This window comes from Macaca mulatta, chromosome X, assembly GCF_049350105.2.
Source record: "Macaca mulatta isolate MMU2019108-1 chromosome X, T2T-MMU8v2.0, whole genome shotgun sequence".
NCBI classification, from domain to species: Eukaryota; Metazoa; Chordata; class Mammalia; order Primates; family Cercopithecidae; genus Macaca; species Macaca mulatta.
In genome coordinates, this window is record NC_133426.1 from 114,617,119 (window position 1) to 114,641,403 (window position 24,285).

Below are 24,285 nucleotides of genomic sequence, written 5' to 3' on the forward strand. Positions count from 1 at the left end.
CCCAATATATATCTTAGTTCATGATATATGGGGTGTTTCTATAAAACAGCTTCACATTTTAGAATTTTCATTATCACATGAGTTTCTATCCTTATAAAAGATTGTTGTTATTGTTTTAATAAATTTTGGCTTCATAAAAGAGGTCGAATTTCAGTGACTGTCTGTTGCTGACAGACTTCAACTCAATATTGTAAGTCCCGTACAACTTTTTTCTTGTGCTGCTCATGTATTTCCCCCTCTACTCCTCTAAAACATGCTACCTTCATCTACCCAGGCGAGTCTCCTAACTGCAAAACATGCCATTCTCTTTTCTGATTCTTAACTGTCACTAGTGTTCTTCTCTTGGCCTGTTTACAAATCCTATGTATTCTTTAATGCATAATTCAAACCCTATGAGACCACTCCAAAACATCACAGCTATGTCATAATCTCCTTTAGGTCAGAAATAATGTCTTTTATTTTGTTAGTATTCTCCTTAGCTTCTAGTACACATAGCATTTGATCAAGAAATCCAAATGAATTCAGTTTTCATAATGGATTTGCAGGAAATATACCGGTGTCTATAGCTTGCTTTGGATCTCATCTTAGAAGATATAAATCTGTCTTGCCATTATATATACCCTGAAAGTCTGAAAAAAGATCTCCTGTGAACTACTGACAATGTTCAAAACCAGAGTGCTAGCAAAAGTATGGCATGTCCTTAATTTTAAGTGCCTATCCGTTTTGATCACTGGATTTTCCAACTGCCTAACACTATGGTGACATCTGCATAAATCAGATGTGATTATTATAATTCTCTTTGAGAGTGATGTCTTCACATTTTCATGCCCACAGCCTGCCAAAAATATAGCTGATGAAAACCAGGGGGAATAGAGGAATTTCCTGAAAGGAATAAACAAGCACCTTTTCTTTTTCTCATTACATTTCCACAAATTCATTACTACAAATAATTCTTAAATGCAGTTACATTTACATATCAGGGATCTTGTTATAAAATATTACCTGGCACTGTAGTAAGCCTTTTATCATGGGAAAGTAAAACACACACACACACACTCTCTCTCTCTCTCTGTCTCTCTCTCTCTCTCTCTCTCTCTCTCAGCGAGACTGAGACAGAGAAAGCTAATGATTGCCAGACAAAGAGAAGGGAGATATGAGACTTGGAGGATGTTCAAAGGAAAGCCACAATGAGAGTTAAAAGGTTAGAAAATATAATATTCTAGAATCTTATCACAGTTGATTACTTGTCCTTCTTCCTACGCAGTTACTCTGTCATCTACCCACCCATTCTCACTCAGTCACCACCTTCTCCCAGTCATTTATCTACTCACCCACTTGACACTCACTACTGTCTGCCAAGACAGATACCCTCTCAACTAATGTACTAATGGGCGTATGACTATATCTCAACCAGTATAAGTATAAATATAAGGGAAAGAAAGTGAAATATATTTTTGAGAGACTCAGTTGAGAGTATATTTGCATACACATGTATGCATCGCTGTATATGAGTGTGTATAGTCTTGCATAAATATGTGGCTGAGAATGACTCTGTGTCTGTGTATGACAGTATATCTATAAAATGTGTATCATTGCACGTGAAGATGTGAGAGTGTGTAAATCTTCTGATAAGTTGGGTAGGAGAGGGCCATGAGTGTAAGGTAAACTTTCTGTTGTCACCCTAGGGAGAGTTAGAGCCTCAGCAGAACCCATCCTGAGGCTAAGGATCAATCTAATGAATGAGCCAGATCAAACATATGCATGATAAGAAAAATTTTCAATGGAGGCCAGGGTGGGTTACTATAGGTGAGGGATAAGAAAAATGTTGTTTCTCACTCTCAGTCAGGTACTAAATCACAGTAGCTAAATATAATAAGAATGAAACATTTGAGGCCAGATTTATGCTCTCTAAGATCTGGTGGTGATGGTGGTGAACATGTTTGTATGGGGTTGCGGACAGTATCTGACAGGTTTTGCAGCTAAGCCAGCCTTCAACTCATGCTCATAAAATCATTCTTGCTTGTAGATCTGCCTTCTCTGTGGTCTCTGAACTGTTCCAGACTTGCTCCCCATCACATACAATATGTCTAAATCTGTACATGTTTCATGTGTGTATGAGGATAAAATACATTTCATCTCTACTCAAACTGTGCACTAAGACTCATTTGAATCCCTATTCTTTTCTCTGCAAGACTTATATTGATTTCTCTGTCTCTTAACTCATTTATTATTAACAGTACCCTGTGTTGGAAGATGTTTTCCATTGTTTCTTTGGTTTGAGAGCAAATTTAGCAAGTAGATACTCCTATTATCTGTACTCTTATGTTTCTGTTTTTCTGTTATTTATTTTGACTCAAGTTTTCTCTTCACCAATATTTGAAAGGAGGTGACAATCATTTGTTGGAGAACAATTTGCAAAATGTTGACCCAGAGATTGTTCTTGGGTGGATAGAAATCCTGTCTGTTATTATTGGGCAAAGAAGCCTATTACAGAAATATAATATAGGTGAGGAAAGATTAAGGAAACAAGAATTACTGAACCCAAAGAATTGAGGTTTAAAAATGTGATAATGGCCTTCAAGTTCATGAAAGGTTGATATAATGAGGTAATACCTTATTCTTTGTCTCACACGAAGGTAGAACTGACAATAACTTAAACGGTAGCATCAGGGATTTAGGCTAGGGATTCGTTCATTCATTTAACAAACAATTAATGAACATTCATTTCGTTTACTAAACACTTTGACCACTGTGGTAGGAGGTGGGACACAGGAAATAAGGCACAATCCCAGTTCTAAAGCGACTTTGAGCTTAGTAGGGGAGATAGACAAGTGGGAATTTCCAATTCAGTATGGTAGGTGCCATGACAGAGGTTTGCACAGGATGCTCTGAAGCACAGTGGAGGGGTCAGGGAAAGGATATCATTGAGCTCAAAAACAGGGAATCATGAGTGAATTTGTTGGAGAAGAAGGGCCAAACTGGAGATAGTCCGTGCAGAAAAAATTGACCAAACTTGGTGAATGACTATGGTGATCATGCACAATGAAGAGAATGAATTAAAAAGGACTTTTGAGGTGGAGATGTCTTGAAGGATGGTGGTATTGAGGAGGACAAAAATGAAATTAGGAAGGGATGGCAGTTTTTTTTGGGATACTCTGACTTTAGATTTGAGTTTGATGTGATTGTGGATCATTTAACAATCATTCATTCATCAAACATTTCTTGAACATCTATTAGGTGGCAGGTACCAGGATAGGTGTTAGGGTTACAGTGATTAAGAAAGCACAGTCTCAGCCCTGATGAAGCTCTCAGGTTAGTGTGGGGAGGCAGATAATTAAGGACACAGTTACGTGATGGTGTGATAAGTGCAATGACAGTGGAAGAACAGGGGCTGTTACAGAGCTTAGGAGGAATAGCAAGATAGAATTTGGGTGAGTTTTCGAATGCCCTGTTAGGGGACAGGAGTTGGGGCAGAGAAGGGGAGTGCTCTAGTCAGGAGAAAAGAGTTTGTTGAAACATCTGGAAGACAGAGAGCATGGGGATCTCTCAGAACTGAAAGGGCAAGTGTCCCAAAAGGGGTTAAAATTTAGGCTTTCCCAGTGGCTGAAAGATTAGGTCTGGAGAAATAGATTTGGGAATCCTCAGCATGATGATAGAGCCACGCAGTAGTGAGCTGAGCAAGGGTCAAGGATTGAGTCTTGCAGAGCCCTCATGGTCTAGAAATTAGGCATGAAGGAATAGCAGTTGAAAGAGAAAGAGGGGGATGTGTATGAGAGGCAGGAAGTGAAGAGGAATAGTGCAAGTGGAATATAACCCTGAGTCCTCCAGGAAAGTAGAGTTGACTTTGGCTCACTAGTCTGAGTGTTATCAAAATAAACACTAGATTTAAGTTTTTAGTACAGGTTTGCTTTTAGAATGTCCAAATAATAATGTATGAATTTGAGCTAGAGATGTAATCATGCTATGCACCTGAAGATGGGGGAAAGAAAAGAATATGGGGAAGTTTGGGTAGCATTTCTGACAAGGGGAATGGGGGAGGTGTGGGTCTTGGCTGGACGATCGCAGAGCCTTTTGAAAAGATGGCAAGTCTTTCACCTGGCTTGAGGGTCAGGTTATTCTTAACAAACTTAAGTAGTTAACAAACCTTAACAAACCTCTACTTAACAAACCTTAAGTAGAGTAGACCTATGTGATATACATCCAGTATATCACCATCTCATTCTGAAACATAGCCTTTATCTATACAACAGCAAATAAATGTTTGGGGGAAGAATAAATTTTGGCATAAGGGTGTGGGCTTCAGTTTGTGAACCAGATGGCGTGTTCTGTTGTTGAGAGGCCATATGTAATTGATATATAAAGTGACAGACTGAAGCAAAAGCAAAGTAAGTATTTTAAGACAAGCAGTTAAAAAAAGAAAGCAGACTGTGACCCTAAAAGCATGTGAAGATTCTGGCTTCTGGCTTTTGGAAGAGCTGAAAATGTCGGTGTATAGACAGGATGTCAAAAAAGAGCATGTCAAAGAATAGTAATGGGGCCACTGGCTCAGATTATTTTTAAAGATGAAGTTGTCTTCTGTCAATCAGGAAGACTCAGGTTTGGGGTGAATTGGCCTTTCTGCCCTATTTCACTTCTCCCCTTCCCATGCTCACTCCAAGTTTCAATTCCCACATAAAAGCAGTCAGGGTCTTGTCTAGGTTTAGATAATATTTCCCTTGTACCTTTTAGATAGCAAGAGAGAATACAGACATTCTATGACAGTGCCATGTTTCAATGGAAATGATATGTTTCAATAGAACTAATACAGATTACACCGCCTTTTAGGCTTCAGTACTTATTGTGTCAGGTTGATGTGTGTAGGTGTGCTCATATATGTGTGAATACATATGCCTTCATGGAGTATGACAAATGGAGATCATGGTCCAGTTTGTGCCATAATGGGGTAATCTACCTCGCTTTAATAAAGAGGTGGTGTTTTGATGTATGGCTAGATTTCTTGAGGGAGCCAATGAGAAAGTTACCTGAAATAATCTGTGTCTAGAGAAGTGAAAAAAAAAAAAAAAAAACCAGCAATTATTTGAGAGAGTTGAAGAAACCATTTCTGTTAATGGGATGCTGTCTGGAAGAAGAATAGCCTGTGCCCAGCTTTCTCAGATGGCAAAACATTTTCCTCTTTGGGAAGGGAATAAGAGAGCACAAAGAGGCCTAATCCATACAACACAAATGAAGTAAAACTTGGGTAAAAATGGAATCAGTGTAGATTGCCAACTTAGCTAACTGAGGCCTTTTAAAATCTGTTATGCAAATCAGCCAAATCTTTCCCTTACTTTGGCCATTTAGACACATGTACAATTTTGTGTGAGCTAGCATGATGTAGTCATCTGGAGGTGAAGAAGGTCTCACAGTTTCATAAACTAAAATGGCTTCTGTAACACCCACAAAAGGGAAGCACACAAAGACCCAGAGGTAACCTCTTGCAGCAGGAAATGGGAGCTTCATCCTGCCCCCTGGCTGCCAAACTCCTGTCCTGTTTCCTACCAGCAGATATCTCCATTCCGATCTGCCCGGCCACTTTGACTCTCTTGCTGTCACGGTTCAACTGTCCTGAGAAAATTGCGCTAACTGGGCTTGAAATAAAGAACCTGGCCCAGTCCTTAACTACATTGCACAAGAGCAGAGCAAAACAAACCAATATTTCAAAACTGAACAACAACGAAGAGACATGTTTACTTTTATATAAAGAGATTTTAGACACACACATACACACACACACACACACACACCCTCTTTGTTTACTCAACCAGAGTACAGACAAGATAATTACTTGGCCAAATCAATCAAATTATTCAAACCTAGAGTGGCCCAGAATTTTTTGTTCTAAATGATTCGTCAGTGCTAGGCATGATAAGGAAAGAGTGACTTCCTTAGATTGCATAATCGCTTCAATTCTCTGCTTCCCTTTGCATATATTCATTATTAAGAATAAATTCCAATTTGAGAGGAGGCTTTAATTCCTTGTAAATGAATAGGAAATGAGTAAGTAAATGTTCGGTGTTTTCCTCAAATTATGTCTCATATTGTAAGAAAACAGTGGCAAAAAGCCATCAACAGATGGTGTTTTCATTAGCCAAATATTTATTTTTCAAAGCATTTTCATATTAATGAAGTAAGGTTGAAATTAGAGTCATCTTGTCAGTTCTAGCTCTGTGTTGTTAACACGTGCTGGCATTCTGCAAATTGCTAGGGGGGCAAAGCAAACTAACCATTTGCCATAATTTTGTGATGGTAACTCAAGGCGCATAGTCTAACCAGACCCCAAATTATGTGTTCAGCCATAATGTTTGCTTTCGGTGGCTTCATAGAAGCCGCGAGTCTCAGTTCTGGGCCACAAAAGAGGAACACATAGCAGGGATTTTAGTCCTGCTCTGTACTGTGAATTATTTATGAGATATCAGTTTCATGACCAATGTTGCAACAGGTTGAGGTATTTGTTAAAAACATTATCCTCATAGAATCCCATGTTTGAATGGAAATGCATTACAGTTGGAAACACAAATTTCTAATATTGCATTTGCTTGGCATTCATCGATCTACATTATATTTGCTGAATATATCAATATATTCATTTGGGATACGTGGAATTCCCATTGATAGGAATTTGGGCCACTGCTAGAGAAAATCATCAACTGGGTTCACTACCAATTCCCACTGTCTAACTCAAGCTAGACCCTTTCATCACACTACAGAGTTATTATATTCACCTTATGGCCAAACGTTTGAAGAAGAGTCTAGACTTGCAGTCTCTAATTTGTCACCACACCATACTCTAACCTCAGGATTTCACATTTCCTTCCAAAGCCGTACTGAAACACCTTTTCAAAAGGTCATCTGTGACCTCTAATTACGAAATCCAGCTGCTTTTTATCAATCCTCATATTTCTTGCATTCTCTGCATATCTGACAGTGACAAATCCTTTCTTGAAACACATTTCTTTCAATTATGCTCAGTTTGGCCCAGACTTGCATTACCCTGCGGCCTTGAATATTGCAGCCTCCTTCTAACCAGTGTCCCTCCTCCCCCTCCTGCCCCGGACTTCCCTATTTCAGTCTGCCCCACATATTGCTTCTAGATTAATCTCCTAAATGCAGCCCTGATTATGCCATTACCTTGCTCAACAGCTTTTGGTAAGTCCTCAGTGCAAACAACAACAACAACAACAAAAACAAACAAACAAACAAAACTACAAACTCTTAATCTAGGCACTTAAGACCTTTATAACAAGACTTTGGTCTCCATTTCCAGCTAAGTCCCCCACTACTCTCTTTCTACCCTCTGTTCTAGCCAAATGAAACTACTATTCCCTGAATATGCCATATATTTTATTTCCTTATACTTTTTATTTATTTATTTATTATTTTTTTGAGACAGAGTTTTGCTCTTTTTGCCCAGGTTGAAGTGCAATGGCATGATCTTGGCTCACTGCAACCTCTGCCTCCGGGGTTCAAGTGATTCTCCTGCCTCAGCCTCACGAGTAGCTGAGATTACATGTGTCCGCCGCCGTGCCTGGCTAATTTTGTATTTTTGGTAGAGATGAGGTTTCACCATGTTGGCCAGGCTGGTCTCAAACTCCTGACCTCAGGTGATCCACCCACCTCGGCCTCCCAAAGTGCTGGGATTACAGGTGTGAGCCACCCACTGCTCATGGCCTTATTTCTTTGTACTTTTGCTCATTACATTCCTTGTGCCTGGAACATCCTGCTCCCATGCATCTCTGTCTATTAAAATTCTGTTCGTCCTTCAAGGCTCATCTTAATTTTACTTCCTCTTTATCTGTGAAGTCACTTTACCTTGAATAGAGTAGGTGTTCAATACATTTTTGTATTAAATTTCTGAACTGCCACTTCTTTTATTCCTCTGACATCAATTTAGCTTAGAGATCATGTCCAAATCAATGATTGCTTCCTGTTTTCTTCTTCCTTTCCCTTTTCTTTGCCAAGAAGACCAAAGATTGAGATGGTAGTGGGATTAAAGGAGGTCAGGGGAGACACTGTGCCCCAATACAAGAAAAATAGAATAAATGGTGAAAAATTACTTCCATGGGAATAAAGCCAAGGAAGCCAAGAGAGACCTGGCAGGAAGGGAAGCAAGGGTTCAGCTGGTCCTCATAATCCAGTTTGAGAAAATGTGAAATCACACTACCCAGCCTGCAAACACATGCATCTATGTGAATATATCCATATCCATCTATTCATGGGAACAGTGCCAAAGATATTAAGGAGCTACAGGTACTTAGCAGACAGGAAAGGGGCCAAGTACACAAATCCCTTCTTTTCCTTCATGTTCCCTCTCTTCCCCACATCCCCCCATCCACTTTTTCAAAAGCATGAACTTTGAACTACAAAACATAGGAACCATGGAGATAGCAGTGTAGTACTTAACATGACTGAGGGAAGGAATACTAGCAGAATAAGGGCCAATAAGTTGGGGTATTACATTTGGAACAGACTTTATGGGGTATTGGGATAGTGGGTGAGAGAGAAGTAGATATTGGGGTTAGTCTTAGAGGAAAAGCAGCTACCAGGGCTGAAAGACTTCGGACTGGGGAGAAATAAAAAAGCTCATGATTAATCTAGAGTGAAATGATACTCTGTTTTTCACATAAGGAATGGGAAACAGTAGCGTGCTCAACTGAAAACATGCTAGAATTCCGACTACTGTTGTAACAACGTTATATTCAACAGATCTGCAAAGTACTCCTAATATGTACCTGAAAGAATCTATGTACCAGTAAACGATGATAAGCAATGGATATCCTCTCTTTTTAAAATATTTATTTATTTATTTATTTATTATGTATTTATTGAGATAGGGTCTTGCTCTTTCACCCAGGCTGGAGTGCAGTGGTGTGACCCAGGCTCACTGCAACGTCCGCCTCCTGGGGTCAAGTGATCCTCCCACCTTAGCCTCCTGAGTCACTGGAACTATAGGTGCATGCCACCACATCCAGCTAAATTTTGCATTTTTTGTTGAGATGGGGTTTTGTTATGTTACCCAAGCTGGTCTTGAACTCCTGGGCTCAAGCGATCTGCCCACCTCAGCCTCCCAAAGTGCTGGGATTACAGGCATGAACCACCGTGCCTGGCTGATGTCCTCTCTTGATACAGTCAGGCTTTGCATTTTGAAGCCCTGCCTCTCTTGTGGGTGAAGCCTCAGTGCCAAAGAAGGAAAGCTGTGAGATACAATGCTAGATTTTGATGAATTCCACACTCAAAATACTCTTTTTTTTCCTGAAGGACCCTACTGATAAATATAAAATATTATAAGCAAAAACACAAAAAATCAGGGAATACTGTGGCAAAACTGTGACTGAGGGCTGGATACATGGGTTCGAGTCCTAGTTTTGCACATGGTAGTAATATGACTGTGCAAAATACTTTAACTCCACTTTGAAGCTTGCTACTCCCATTTGTAAAATACTGGCATCTTCTACTTTGTGGGATTGTTATGGCTTTTAAGTAGTATATATGAAATTGCCTGGCATAGTGTCTGGCATTCATTCAATAATTACAGACAGTCCCTGACTTAACCATAGTTCAACTTATGATTTTTCAGTTTGACAGTGGTGTGAAAGTGATATGCGTTCAGTATGCTTCTTGATTTACGTTAGGGTTACACATGGATAAGCCTATCATAAGTTGAAAATTTCTTAAGTTGAAAATGCCCTCTCTGGGACGTAACTGCATCATAAGTTGAGGAACACATGTAATAGTTTTCTTAGTCTACTCATCTGGAAAAGGGATAATAATATCTGTTCTTCATATGCTGTGGAATTACTACGAGGGCAAAATGAGATATTGCCTATGAAATACTTTGAAAAGTTAAAGATATTATCGAAAATATAAGGTTTCTTTAATGTCAATAAATTCGCACATCCACAAAGTCATGAATGTCATATTTTCCCCAATAATGAGCAAATGTGCAGCATTATTAACTTGTACCTAGATTAGTGCTTGGCTCATGGCAGATGCTAAATGAATCTTTGAAACATTTGTCTACTGACTAACCGATTTTCACATGACATTGGTTCTAAAGCTCATGGTTCTTTTTTCCCCTCTTCTCTGTTTCCCTCTGGATTCATACTCTCTGCGATGACAGCAAACTCTGGAGATGAACCTCACCAACCTGGTTAAGCGCAACAGCGAACTAGAAAATCAAATGGCCAAACTAATACAGATCTGCCAGCAGGTTGAGGTATGTAACAGAAACATTTGTGATTTTTCAGAGCACCTGAAATGGGTGACCCTTTGGGAGGACTTCAGTTTTGTCAGAGTGTAGCCCAGTCATTTGGAATGAAGGACTGAATAACAGTTCTAGAAAGTCTCATTCCTTTAGGATGCTTGTTCCAAAAAATGTGTGAAAAACCTATGGTTTAAAAAGAACAGACAGATGGTGGTGATGGACGGTGGGGGGATAATAGTTCAAGGGGCAACCTATTCTCCTTTCCAAACAGCAGGCAGTATGAAAATCAGACATAAAGTGTGCTTCATCTATCATCAAACTGGACATTATCACTCCTTAAAGAGATTACTGGGGTATCACAGGGAAGTTGGGAATCCTGGGTCCTTGGGGTAAAGTGAGGTTAATTCAGCACAATATTGTTTCTGTAACAATATTATCAGGACTGCTTCTCCTCTTTCTAGCCTCTCCCCCTCTTCATCCCCTGCCCATGGTCCTATCTATACCATGCACCCCACCTGGTCCTCACTCATTACCTTTCCACTTATTCTTGTCATCAACAAATCATATCTATCTTAAAGTTGTAAATTGTAAAGTGCTGTACAAGTGTGAGGTTTTAATCAATTGTCATCTACATCAAATCTTAGAGCAGAGCTTAGAAGAAGAGCTGACCTCTTCTTAAATGGACATAATAAAATAAAGATGTTATTTCTCTTTCTCAAGAGCGTGAAACTCATACCATTTGGTTTTGTGTTGATTTTGTTGAAGAGCTGATGGTAGGGCTTCAAGTGTAAACAGGGTTGGGTAAAATATTATAGGATTCCTCATGGGCAGTGGTTGGATAAAAATGTTTCTAATTCCATTTAGAGCCTGATAATCTGGTTCTAATCTTACTTGTATGACAGATAAATGTAACAATTCAAGTTTATTTTATTTCAATTTTATTAAGATCTCATCTCTTAATCCAGTCTATAGATTCCTATTTAAGAGACTGTGGAGAATCTTCTTGTAAGGCAAAGAATCCTCTTATTATATGAGTAACCTTCTGACCCCCAGTCATTTGGATCTCTTAAAGTATTGAGTTTATTCAAGTAGAGTGTACCTGTATGATGAGCATACCATAGAAATTTAATCCCTCCTGGGCACTCCATTTGTGGAAGAGAGTGGTGCTGTATGTAGGGTCCATACAGTACTGGTTAAACTCAGATGTGAGACTGTAAAATGAAGTCGGGGATTAGGGAAGAAGCATAAGGAATGAAAAGAAAGAACACTAGAATGTGATTTGGAAAATTGTGTTTTAGACTTGGCTCTTCCATGAACTGATGGTATGAATGTAAGTCATTTAGCTTCTCAGTTTGTGTTCTTACCTATAAAATGAGGAGTTGAATGATGACATGACCTTTGACTTCTTTCTAGATATCACAGGTCATGATGCTGTGAATGGTTACTTTCTTTATTCTGTTCTTTTTCTCTCCTGGCTTATTCTTTCCAAGAGGGGAGAAACAAAATATAAAGTATTTCAAAGTGGCTTTCAGCTGATCAGAATTCCTCTAATGTTCCACTCTGTCAAAGTTCTCATTATGCTGTTAGATTACAGTATAAGACATCCACACTGGCAAAGGGACAAGGGAGTATTGTAAGCAGGAGACAAGATAAGAGATCCCTTGATTTAGAATTTGCATGATTGAATGTAGAGTAACAGCTAATAGTGAATAAAATGTAGTTAGAAATTATAATCACCTTCCTTGTTCTCATCAAAAAGACTATTAAGTACAGAACAAGTTGTAGTGAAAATAGCAAAGTAAGCAGTTTATTTTTTATAGCTCATTCACTTTAGGACCTCTCTAAGGACTCATCTTTCCACTCTGAAGAGCTTATCAACCTGGCCAGCCTCACCCAAACATAGCCTGTTCCAACCTTTCCCAGCCCATCCTGCCAATCAAACCTTTATGTTCAGGGCCCTACTCTTTTTTTAAGTGACAAGTCTCATAAAACGATCCATCATTGTGTTAATAGGGAAGGACCCACTTTGGATTTTTAGGTAACAAGCAGTGTTTTAACAGTTCCTTCCTGAAGTTAGTATTCTTGCCTGAGTCTTAATGAGGTGACACTAGCGCTGCCACATGCAAATAGAGTAAGGGGAAAGAGTAGCCTGTACAGTGATATTCAAGAAGTGTTCTTTTATGGATGCTTGCTAAATCCCATCATGTAGGCCACTGTCGGCCCTAGATACACAAAAGGTCGACTTTTACTAATCCTTTTTTATGCCTGGCATTGTACCACGTATAAAGAAACCAGCATAGGCACAGTATCTACCTTCTGAGGGCTTACATGCTACAAGAATCCACCCTGATGTAGATATACATGTGCAAGAAATACAGACAATTGAATATAAACATTAATTGAGAACGGGGAAAGAATAGTGAGATATTGTTGAGAATGAGAATGTATTTTGGGATTTCACTTCATAGTCTGCTGTGTTTAGGATTCTGTCTTTGATGACAGGGACCCTACAGGATGGCTTATGGAAGGCCATTTCTGTCTTCTATGACATTATCCATTCTGAAAAGTTAGGGATGTGCCCTTAACTTCCTTTTTTTTGAGATGGAGTCTCGCTCTGTCGCCCAGGCTAGAGTGCGGTGGTACAATCTTGGCTCACTGCAACCTCCGCCTCCCAGGTTCAATTGATTCTCCCATCTCAGCCTCCCGAGTAGCTGGGATTACAAGCACACACCAACATGCCCAGCTAATTTTTTGTATTTTAGTAGAGACGGGGTTTCACTGTGTTGCCCGGGCTGGTCTCGAACCCCTGAGCTCAGGCAATGCACCCGCCTTGGCCTCCCAAAGTGCCGGGATTACAGGCGTGAGCCACCCGGCGTGGCCAACTTCCTCTTAATAATACGTGAATCCAGGTTACTTATTATCCTCATTCAACACAGAGCCTGTGTCTCCAAAAGCCTTCAGGACAAGCCTCTGGATTAGAAATCTAGTTAATGAAGGGACTTGAGACTTCATAAATGCTTATAAATACTGTATAAAATGAAATTATAGTAGAATACTTCAGTCATGAAAGTCAGATACTGATGGGTGATTTGAAATTTTTTCATTTTATGTAATCCAGATTCATCTATAGGGAATGACTATATTCACAGTGTATACCAGGCATTTCACATTGGGTGGGGGCGGAGGATACCAGCTAAGGTGCTTCTGAGAAAACTGGAATAGGGTATTTTCCTGTCAAACCCGTTCCCCTTCTTTATTGTCTGCAAATGTCTTTGTCACAGATTGACTTTTCCTAAAGGGGCCATAAATACTGCCTCCCTATAGTGGTTCTTTCTCCCTGTTCTCTATTCTCCTCAGAAAGTAAACAAAGCTGCAGTCTTCCTATTATAACAGAAACAGAGATTAAGATCACTACAGATTTGTTAGCTGACTTCTATGGTAATGTATCTTGTTATAATTGCTGCTGAAGGTTTCAGAATTCAGTAGATGGGTAGTTGGGAAATGTTTTCTGTTGGGGCTGGAGAACATGGGAAAGAGGTAGAGGCAGCTCCAAGACTCCCTTTAATCTAATTAAGGAAGGGCATGCTTTGACCTTGCTACTATAGCCACTTGATCTCTATATATAGTTCTTTGTCCTGGCTCATCAGGCATCCTTTGTTTACATTTCCAAAGGAAACCTCTGTATGATGCATAGCCAAGGGAAAATATATACCAACAGATGAATACTTCCTCTTCGCTTCCAATACTCCATGGTTCTGTGAATAATAGGCATTCTAAAACATAGCGAGGGGCAAATATAGTTAAATACTTAGTAATCAGTTGGTCAACAGCATTTCTTGAGCATACACTGTGTACTCAGTGTGGTGGGCAATTTGGGGGCTGCAAAATAAATATATGTGGTTGATGACCCCAGGAACTTTCAGTCTAGTTAGGGAAAACACAGTATGTAGTGAGAAAGAGTATTTATAGAGGCAGCATGAAGTGCAGAAAATACAAATGAATGTAGTATAGCCCTTTCAATTTTACTTATTTAGTCTTGTTCTTAGCTTGTATGACATTGAGTAAATTAAAGCACTTTCCTGGATATTTTGTGTGCCACCTTTTTCTTCTTTCTAGAACTGCTGTGATACAATGGGTTAATCCATCCCAGAAGCTCCATGGGCAGGTTGATTTCCTTCTGACTCTTCTCAATCCTTTTAAAGAGTTAGATGGCACTGCTCTTTAGCATTAGGAGAAAGAAGAAAGAAAGGAGATTGGTTGGAAGAGAGGGAGAGGTTTCCCTTAGTTTGGGGAATTTTAGCTTTCTGTCTTGCTACTAGGTCTTAGCTTCATCCACTTTGGAAGTCTTTCTCTTTAGAGTTCAAACTTTAGATGGCTTGATATTCTCTTCTTTCTGCTTCTATTGCTCCTTGGAAGGGTATTTGGTCTGGGAAGAGCAAGAATCTTGGAGTCTATGTAATAGATGTCTGGCTGCTTCTCCAAGCATAAAATATAAATATTTTAAAATAAATTAATTTAAAAAACACTGCTATGAATGATTTCAGCAGATAATCCTTAAATATTTTAAGGTGGTTGAGCTAGAAGAAAGAATAGAATCTAAACCATTAGAGCACAAATATATTTGTTGGTGGAGCCCTCTTTAAGGAGCAGTCAGTGAAATTAGTATAATTGGAAAATTTAATGGAAAAAATGCATTTTAGCCAGATGTTAAAGGAGAAAAAATAATTACTCCCTCTGGAGAGACAGAAAGCAGAGGTATTAGTGGAGGTGTAAATGAGCACATTTTATGGGGAAAACGGTGCCTTAGGCACTGGGTATATACAGATAAGTAGGAAATGGCACCCGCCCTCAAGGAACACACAGATTGGCTAAAAACCTGACAGGTAAAATGGCAAATAGACTGTGAAGTGATAATTACTGTAATGAATGTAAATGCATGATGACAAGTTTGCATGGAGGAAGAAACACTCAGGCCTGCCTGAGAAACTTAGGAAAGGCTGCAGAAGGGAAATAAAAATTGAATTATCTTGAAATAAGAGTAGAATTTTGCCAATAAAAATGAGATAAGGGAGTGAAGGGGACCACATGCAAGAATACAGAAGGGTGATCAGCATGGAGACGTTCAGGGAACCATCAGAAGTTTGGCTTGGCCAGAATGTAAGACATGAGATTGCAAGAGGTGAGTATGGAGAAGTAAGTAGCTTGGACCCAGATAATGAAGAGCCTTGTAGGCCATGTATAGGTGTTTAGACTTTAACCTGAGAAGTCTGGGGAGCCATGGAAGGATTTTAAGCAGGTGAATAACTGAATAAAATCTGCACTGAAGAAGGACTGCTATGGCTGTAGTATGGAGTATGGAGCAAAGGTCAAGGGTCCAGGGTAAAAAGTGAGGACAAAGAGACCAGTTAGATTTTTACTGATCCAAGGAGAGGTGAAGGCCCAGCTTGAGACAGTGGCAGTAGGATTAGGGAAGAAGGGATAAATTCAAAATATTTCTAGGAGGTAAATCAGTATTAATTGGTGATCAGTTAATGGGTGAAGGAGTGAGGGAGAAGAAATACTATGATGATCCACAGGGTTCCGGTTTAGGTGACCAAATGGGTCTATGGCCTTTAACTAGGTTAGGAAATATAAAAGTTCTTTTTAGGCCTGCAAGGTTTATTGTTCTCTGGATCAGAAAGGCAGGTAGGAAATGTACAGTAGAAAGCTGGCTACCTGGATTTAGAGGTCAAGAGAGAGGTCTGGGAAAGGGGTATACTTGGAAGTCATTAGCATCTAAGTAGCACTTAAAGCCATAGAGAATGTATAGATTGAAAAGAGGGCCTGGGACAGATTCCAACCCAATTGTTTGTCACTCACAATACAATAACAAACTGACTTTCCAAATAAATAGAAAGTCTGTGGTGCTTTTGAGGAGATTACTGAAGAATGCTGTGCATTTTGAAAATTAAATATCAAAAGTAAATTGTTCATTTGTGGAAAAAATCAAAGGTTTAGACATTATTATCTTAAAGACTACAATAATAAGTAACACTGAGGATTTCCTCTGTTCCAGCTGAGCACTTAATATGTGTTAACTCATTTAATTCTCACAACAGCTCTGGGAGATAGACACTGTTAATACTCCTACTTTACAGATAAACAGAGATAAAGAAATATTTAAGTGTTTTGCCAAGTTCATGCCACTGGCAGGTAAGAGAGTGGGGATTTGAATACAGGCACTTTAGCTCTGGAGCCTGTGCCCTTGACCACTCCATTACACTTTTTTTTTGCAAGACCAAGGTACACGCCACTTGGATGTCTGTTGTTCATCACTGGTGGTTCCTGGACCCATTGTGAGGATGACTTATAGTGAGCAAGGGGTATAGGATAGGGATGTGAATTCTGAAGGAGAGCAAAGGAGAAACAAAGAACAGTCAAGAGACGAGGAAAACCAACAAAAACAGAGGATCAAAATCTCAGAGGAAGGAGAGACCTTCAAAATGTGGAAGATTTGATTAGTCAATTGGAGCAGAGGCATAGAAGATTTCATTAGTGATCTTTGAGGGAGAAGGTTCTATGAAAATATGAAGATGGAACATAAATTCAAAGAGGTCAGGGAGAAAGTAAGTTATAAGGAAATGCAGGGCTGGGCTCGGTGGCTCATGCCTATAGTCCCAGCACTTTGGGAGGCCAAGGCAGGTGGCTCACCTGGGGTCTGGAGTTCAAGACCAGCCTTGGCCAACATGGTGAAACCCCGTCTCTACCAAAAATACAAAAGTTAGCCAGGTGTGGTGGTAGACACATGTAATCCCAGCTACTCAGGAGGCTGAGGCAGGAGAATTGCTTGAACCCAGGAGGTGGACGTTGCAGTGAGCTGAGATTGTGCCGTTGCACTCCAGCCTGGGCAATGGGAGCGAAACTGTCTCAAAAAAAAAAAAAAAAAAAAAAAAAAAAAAAAAGAGGAAATGCAGGTTGCAAGAAGTTTGATCACGAAGGTGAAGCAAGAAATAAGGTGTTAGTTATTATCCTTTCGAAGGGCAGAAAAGTCAGACTCATAAATGCTCTGTTTGTATATTATTCTGCTACTGGTGAGTTAACAATAGGAATCACTAGATCCACTGCGTTCATCCACATATGTTTCCCTTCCCTTCCTGACTTGGTGTCCAGCTTCATCTCCAACCCAGGACACTGTAGCCTTAGTTTCTACAACTTGCCTCTCCTAAAAATGGTATGTAGGTCCTGGGAGGCAGTGTGCTGTGACAGCTTTGGAGTTGGACAGACAGGAGTCATGTTAGCTGTGCAGCCTTGAACACATACTTTTTCTGAGCCTCAGTTTCACCATCTATAAAACTTGGACTAATAATACATTGAAGGGAAAGGCAATACATGTAAAGTACCTGCTACTGTGCCTGGCATATATAGTCAAAGCTCAATAAACGGTGGTGGTGGTAGTACTAGTCATAGTAGCAGGAGGACGAGGAGGAGGGAAAGAAAGAGAAAGAGGAAGAGGAGGTGTAATAGCAGGAACAGTTGCTAGTAGCAGTAGTACTAGTAGTAGTAATTTTGGGCACTACACATTTTGCCAGAGATTCCTAGCCCTGACCTCAGGACTTCCAAAGCTTTTTATCACTATCTCTGAGAGTGGGAAGAACAATCATTCCCAAATACTCATAACCAATTTCAAATTTTACATATACCAACTAGAACTTTCCTCGGGAAGAGGGAGTGGTAATGAAATTGCAGCAGCAAAAATATTGGGTATCTCAGCCATGTGACTCTACATAGCCCACCAGTAACTGCAGATGTGATAGACTGAAAAGGGTTATTGTGCTCAATAAGCTGCTAGTTTGCAGTTACTAATTTAAACACATTTTATTTAGTAAGGAAACATTCACTGACCTTCTGCAAGAATATCCAAAAGATTCTTTGTGTTGATACTTAAGTAAATTTACCCATTATCCTGCCCAAATTCTTCTTGATTACTGCCTTTAAGCAAAGCCAAAAGAAAGTTTTAGGGAGGGTCACATGCTTTCACCTCTAGTAATTTTAAAAAGAGAGAGTTCTATAATTTTGTATTTGCGATTTAAAATGTTTATTAGCAAAAATGTTCTGTAAATATTTTTGTGAGAGATGGAAGAGCAAGGGGAGCAGGCTTAAGAGCTCCTGAGAAGAACTACCAGTGTCTTGTGAAAATGAAATACCTAGTTTTAAACCACTGTGGAATTATAGGTGGAGAAAGTTATTTCTATGAAAAATGGAAAATAAGTGCAGTGATCCAGTCAGTCTATTCGTTTATACTACTGTAATGACTAATTCAGAATATTACATTCAATCTTATTAAGTATATAACAATTGACATTTAATATAGATGAAAAACCTAAGTTAACTGTGCAATCCAGTGTGTGTTCATAGCCTATTTTTATACTAGAAAAGAAAGTGCTTTATAATTTTTCAGACATCTAATGCATTCGATCCTTTTTAAAAAATACTTTGTGACAATTCTTCATATATGTCAGTAAAGTAACATTTTTAAAGACATTAAATGTTGCAGTTGAAATACTTGGAGCGTATGAACACATGACAGGGTTTGAGGATAAAGTTAGTTAGGATTAATATTGTTTTCCTCCCCCTCCTCCCTCACATCTATATGGCAGGTAAGCTTTCAGGTGTGGTCATGTCTTCATAGCCGAAACGGTTCACATAGGAATGCACTTTCATCCCACTTTTGCACTTTTCCTTTGGTACAGTGAAGCTTATCTTACAGTCCCATTTCCCATCCCTCCTCTAGTTCCCATTTCTGTGTTCAAATTCCAGGTTACTCACTAAATGACCAGAGCACTTGCTTAATTTTGGCCCCTCTTGTTTGCTCCACTATTTTCACAATCCACCCCAATTCCCCATTTCTAATGTGCTCTTGGAAAGTTAATGTAATCCTAATAATTCAGCTAAGGTTCTATCAAGCTTATCCTATACCTTTAAATGTTTCTAGTTCCACTTCTACTCTAATCTCTCCTGCCATCAACCCAACCAAAACCAAACAAATTTTTTAAAAACCCAGACTTGAAACCAAAACAACCATCACCACAGCAGATAGGCAGACAGCCATTGAAATGTCCTTACTGTCTCTGCCTGTCAAGAGGAGTCCAGCTGTGTGGTATGGTAAGCAAGGATTGGGAGGAAGAGAATCTTATTTGAATAATTTGTTCTGGGCACTGTGCTAGAGACGTCATTTCTAATCTCACTTAGTGTTTATGACAACCCTGTGATACAGCTGGTTAATATTCCCATTTTGCAAGTGAGGAACTTGAAGGCCAGAAATATTAGATGCCTTACTCAAGGTCACACATAAGTAAGCTGGGATGCAATTCTGCATTTCTCTCACTCCAAAGTCCATGTTCTTTCCATTGCACTGTGCAACCTAGTGGATAAGTTGTTGGTTTACTTGCCACTGATTCATTTGTGCTCAGATAGGTAGGAGACAGCTCCAGAAAACCCCTTGTTTTTCTCCACAAAATAGCTCTAGCTCTAGAAAAACATATGGTCTATTTGGGAGCCTGGCGTTCCTGAATCTGTGGTAAGCCTCTTATGTACTCCTGCCATTGGCCTACCTTTGATAGCCCAGAGCTGCTCTCCATATTCGGACAGCCCTTCATAGGGTACAGAGGAGAGGGAGTCGCCTAGAGTTGGCAGAAGGAAGCAGTAATGCCCACAATTAGGCATTTACTTGCCCAGATTATTTTTGTGCCATGGGGGTGAAAATAGTGTGGGCAGCTCCAGGTATCAACACTGTCCTCATCCATAGAGTTTACGCTGGGACCCATATTTTCTTGCTGAGACTGCTGGGATGGGTCGTCATTCTAGGGCTGTACGTGACCATGTTTCAGGGTAAAAGTAGTCTCCATGAGACACAGGTTTTCTTAACAGTTACAAAGAGTTTTGCAGTAAAGATGTAGTCTCAAAAGTATACTTAATGTTTGCACATACCAAAACAGGCTATAAATAACAAATATAATACCACAATGACTGCAAATATATAGATTTCCTCAAAAAAGAGTGAATGCATTGCTACCATTAATGGTGTCTTTTGATGGAATGATTACTTAGAAGTATACATACAGCCAGGAAATCAGCTATTTACTACCTCAAGACAGAAAGAGAATCCAATGCCTCCGTCTATTCCCACTACCTCTCCTCTCACCTAAATCAAATCTTGAATCCAAGTTTACCCTATCTCAGCCAGTCCTAAGAGCTCTTAATTACTCCTAAGAGCTTTAAATACATTAGCTCATTTAATCCACACAATAACCCAATGAAGTACGTATTATTCTCATTCTCATCTTATAGATGGGGTAACTGAGGCACAGAGGGGTAACTTATTTGTATAAAATCACAGGTGGCAAATTAAGAGTTTGCATCCAATTTTACTGAGGTCTATGCTCTTAATGAGATTATGCTGTATTAAAAAACAGGCGCAAAACTAACAACCCATGGCTCCATGTGCAATGTTTTGCAAGTCACTGATTATTGTGCTTATGATCTGGGTAAGGACAGAAAACCAGTATTATGTGAGCATGTGTCTTTGTGGGAATGATGTGGTGTGATACTAGAGAAATGTTTGGGCAAGCCTTTCTTTGTGATGGTAATCTCTCCAGAGCATGCATCATAATGCCTCTGCACATGTTATGCATCTGTCCGTCTATTTCATAGATGGCTGTGCCTGGCTGTTCATCTCTTATGTGTGTCTGGGGAGGAGGTTTTATGTGTACAGAGGATATATGTGGAAAAAAGGATATATGCCCAGTGAGAGAATTAGTGTTTAAACTGGGTCATGAGGATTTTTTGACCTCTGTTTCAACCCACCCCAAAGGGTTCTTTTCAGTCCTTTGATGATTTCCCCATGTAAGGCGAGAAACTGGGACACAACTGGAGGATGTTGCCTTTTGTTTTCTGTGATTAGAAACATTGACTCTTTCCTTGAGAGAAGGTTTTCCTCCTCTTCTGCATATCCCAAGCCTGTTCCAGCTTCTCCTTAGTAACATCAAAGGCACAAAACAATCATTGGCTTTGGAATAATTTCTAAATCAATAAAACTCTAGCTAAAAGTGTATAGCACCAATGCTAGTCGCATAGAAAGACATAGTTCCATCCTGAGCTCCCTCATCCCAATCTATATATGGGTAGTTTTGCACTGGCATAGAACGGCAGGTTTACCAATGTCCAAAGATGTCTTATTAGAAAAATCTCAGGTGCAGGGGAAAGCCCAGGACATGAGGAGGATTAGAGAAGAGGGTGAGCAACCTAGGCAGGGAAGGATAACAATGGTATGTGAAAAGGAAGGAGAAACAATCACAAGATGCCAGTTTACTCTATAGTGCACATACAATGAAACTCCTGCCAAATTTGTGGTGTGTTCTAGCATCTGAAGAGCTTTGAATCTTCTAGCACCCTGGGGCTATTCTGGGATTCCAGTTGCCACCCACTCAACAGCCAAGAAATTCAAACCATTTCAGGAGGATTCCATTGGTTTTAGAATGAAATGGAATTTATATTATATTGGTAGCTCACAGAGAACACTTACATTTAAGAAGTAAAAATATGATATCACAGATGAATATGCAAATTGCATATTGTTTGCATGCCAGAGTAAAATTAAACACCTTCATGCTTTCGTACTCCATTTCTGTCAAAAACAGGGTATTGGCAGAAAGTCATCTGAAAAAAAAAAGAAACACTGACCTGCAGTGAGTACTGCCAAACCCCATGCTAACCCAGTGACACATCATTAGCTCAGAAGTTGAAAGCAAATGGTGTTCCTGAGGGTCTGATGTTTATTATTTATTGTCTTTTTTTAAAAAAAGCACTTTTATAAAACCTCTGTCATTTTTTCCTCTGTGAACCTTTATAAAAATATTAAGCGCCACTGTGGGGTTAGCATAGTGTTATGTGATACAGAGGAATATAGTAGCAGTTGTATTAAGTCTCTATCCCTGTCTTCAAGGACTTTATAGTCTAGTTGAGAAAACAGAGCTCACAATATGAAACATTGCCAAGCAATATAAAATAATTTAGCACTAAACTGTGTGACAGTAACTGTAAGTGATGTAGTAATTCGGGGGAGAGGGTGATCGAAGAAGGCTAACATTGTTACCATCATTAATATCTATTGTTCATTAACACTTAATGTGCTCCATGTGTCATGCCAAGTGCTTTACATGTATTATCTCATTTAATCTTCTCAGCTACCTCTGAGACAGACACTATTATTATCCCAATTTTTCAGATGAGGAAACTCAGATAGCTAAGTGATTTATCCAAGGGGAGCGTAGAAATGAGACTAGAGAGGCATGGAGGGACCTGATTACAGAGGACATTAAAAGCCATGCTAAGAAGTTTGGCATTTATCCTAAGGTCAAAGAGAAGCCAATTGAAATTTAGTATGAAGCCATTTTAAGCATGGGTGTAGTGGTTTTTTTTAATGTTTGTTTTTGTTTTGTTTTGTTTTATTTTGAGACAGAGTCTCCTTCTATCTCCAGGCTGGGGTTCAGTGGTGCGACCTTGGCTCACTGCAACCTCCACCTCCCAGGTTCAAGGGATTCTGCTGCCTCAGCCCCCTGAGTAGCTGGGATTACAGGCATGCACCACCACGCCCAGCTAATTTTTTTTTTCTTTTGTATTTTTAGTAGAGACGGGGTTTCACCTTGTTGGCCAGGATGGTCTTGATCTCCTGACCTCGTGATCTGCCCACCTCGGCCTCCCAAAGTGCTGGGATTACAGGCATGAGCCACCGTGCCCGGCCTGCAATGTGTTTTTTTTTTTAAGTTCATACTGTCCCTCTGCTGGGTTAAGTACACCTTGGGAAAATAAATGATTGGAGACAGAGGGACCAATTAGGAGACTGTAGTAGCATCATGCTTGGCACATGGTAGGCACTCAATGTCTACTTGTTGGATGGATATATTAATTCAGGGAAGAGATTTTGGTGGACAGATCTAGTGAAATATAAGGGAAGATGATAGAAAAGGATAGATTTGAATTATATTTATGAGGTAAATATAGGGGATGTGATGATTAAGTGGATGTGGGGAATCAGAAAGACAAGTTAAGAATGAAGCCCTGGGTTTCTGAGGAGCTGGTGATACCCTTCATTCATTTAGGGAACATTAGAGAAGAATCAGATTTAATGGAACAGGATGTAGGAAAGAGACGAGTTCAGTTCTGGAAACACTGAGTTTGTAGTGCCTGTAGTTGTGCAAATGAAATGTCCAGTGAGCAGTTAATCGGTCTAAATTTCAGGAGAGAGAATTAGGATAGAGATAAATATAATTAAGGCAAATGGGGATCTTTTTGAGGTGATAGAATTGCTCTAAAGTTGGATTGTGATAATGGTTACAAAATTCTGTAAATTTACCAAAATTATTGAGTTGCCCACTTAAAATGGGTGAATTATGTGGCATGCAGATTATATATCAATAAAGCTCTTAAAATTAAAAAAGTTAAGCAAGGTACTGGCACATAGGTAGTAATTGAAGCCTTAGAAATGGATGAGGTCACCTAACTCAGTGTGCTAGAACTCTCAGAATACTGACATTTAAGGGACAGCCAAAGGAGTTGGAATGATCAGAAGGAAAACTAGGAAAATTTGCGTCATAGAAGTCGAAAGAAGAAAGTATTTTCAGAAGAAGTGAATAGATGATCTTTTAAATAATGATTTGAAAGACTTAAATATCTTGAAATGTCAATAGGAAGGAGTGGAACCAGAAGAGAGGTTGGCTGAAGGAAAGGGAAGAAGATTAATCAAATGAGGACCCCAGGAAGGTAGAAGAGGATGGAATGCAAAGCCTCTAGGAGAGGACTGATGAACTTTCTAGAGAGATCTATCACTTTGTAATAGGAGAAAGGAAAGATGATTGTTTCCTTATTGTTTTGTGAGAATTTAAAAGAATTCCCTGGAATAATTTTTTTTCCTCTGTGACAAAGGAAGTAAAATCATTTGTTATGATTTTACTATGAGTGAGAAGGGAGGTGGTAGGGTTGAAGCTTTGTGGATGGTAGAGATTGCTACT

The 24,285-nt window shown here is 39.5% G+C and overlaps 1 protein-coding gene across 6 annotated transcripts in view; it reads left to right on the forward strand.

The window, feature by feature from the left end:
- The window catches only part of MID2 (midline 2), a 96,897-nt gene that overhangs the window by 19,432 nt on the left and 53,180 nt on the right, over window positions 1-24,285 (forward strand). For all 6 annotated transcript variants that reach the window (XM_077988269.1, XM_015127967.3, XM_015127965.3 and 3 more), the window contains exon 3: window positions 10,157-10,252. In XM_077988269.1, coding sequence (XP_077844395.1) covers window positions 10,157-10,252 — 96 coding nt within the window. The remainder of the gene's footprint in view (window positions 1-10,156; window positions 10,253-24,285) is intronic.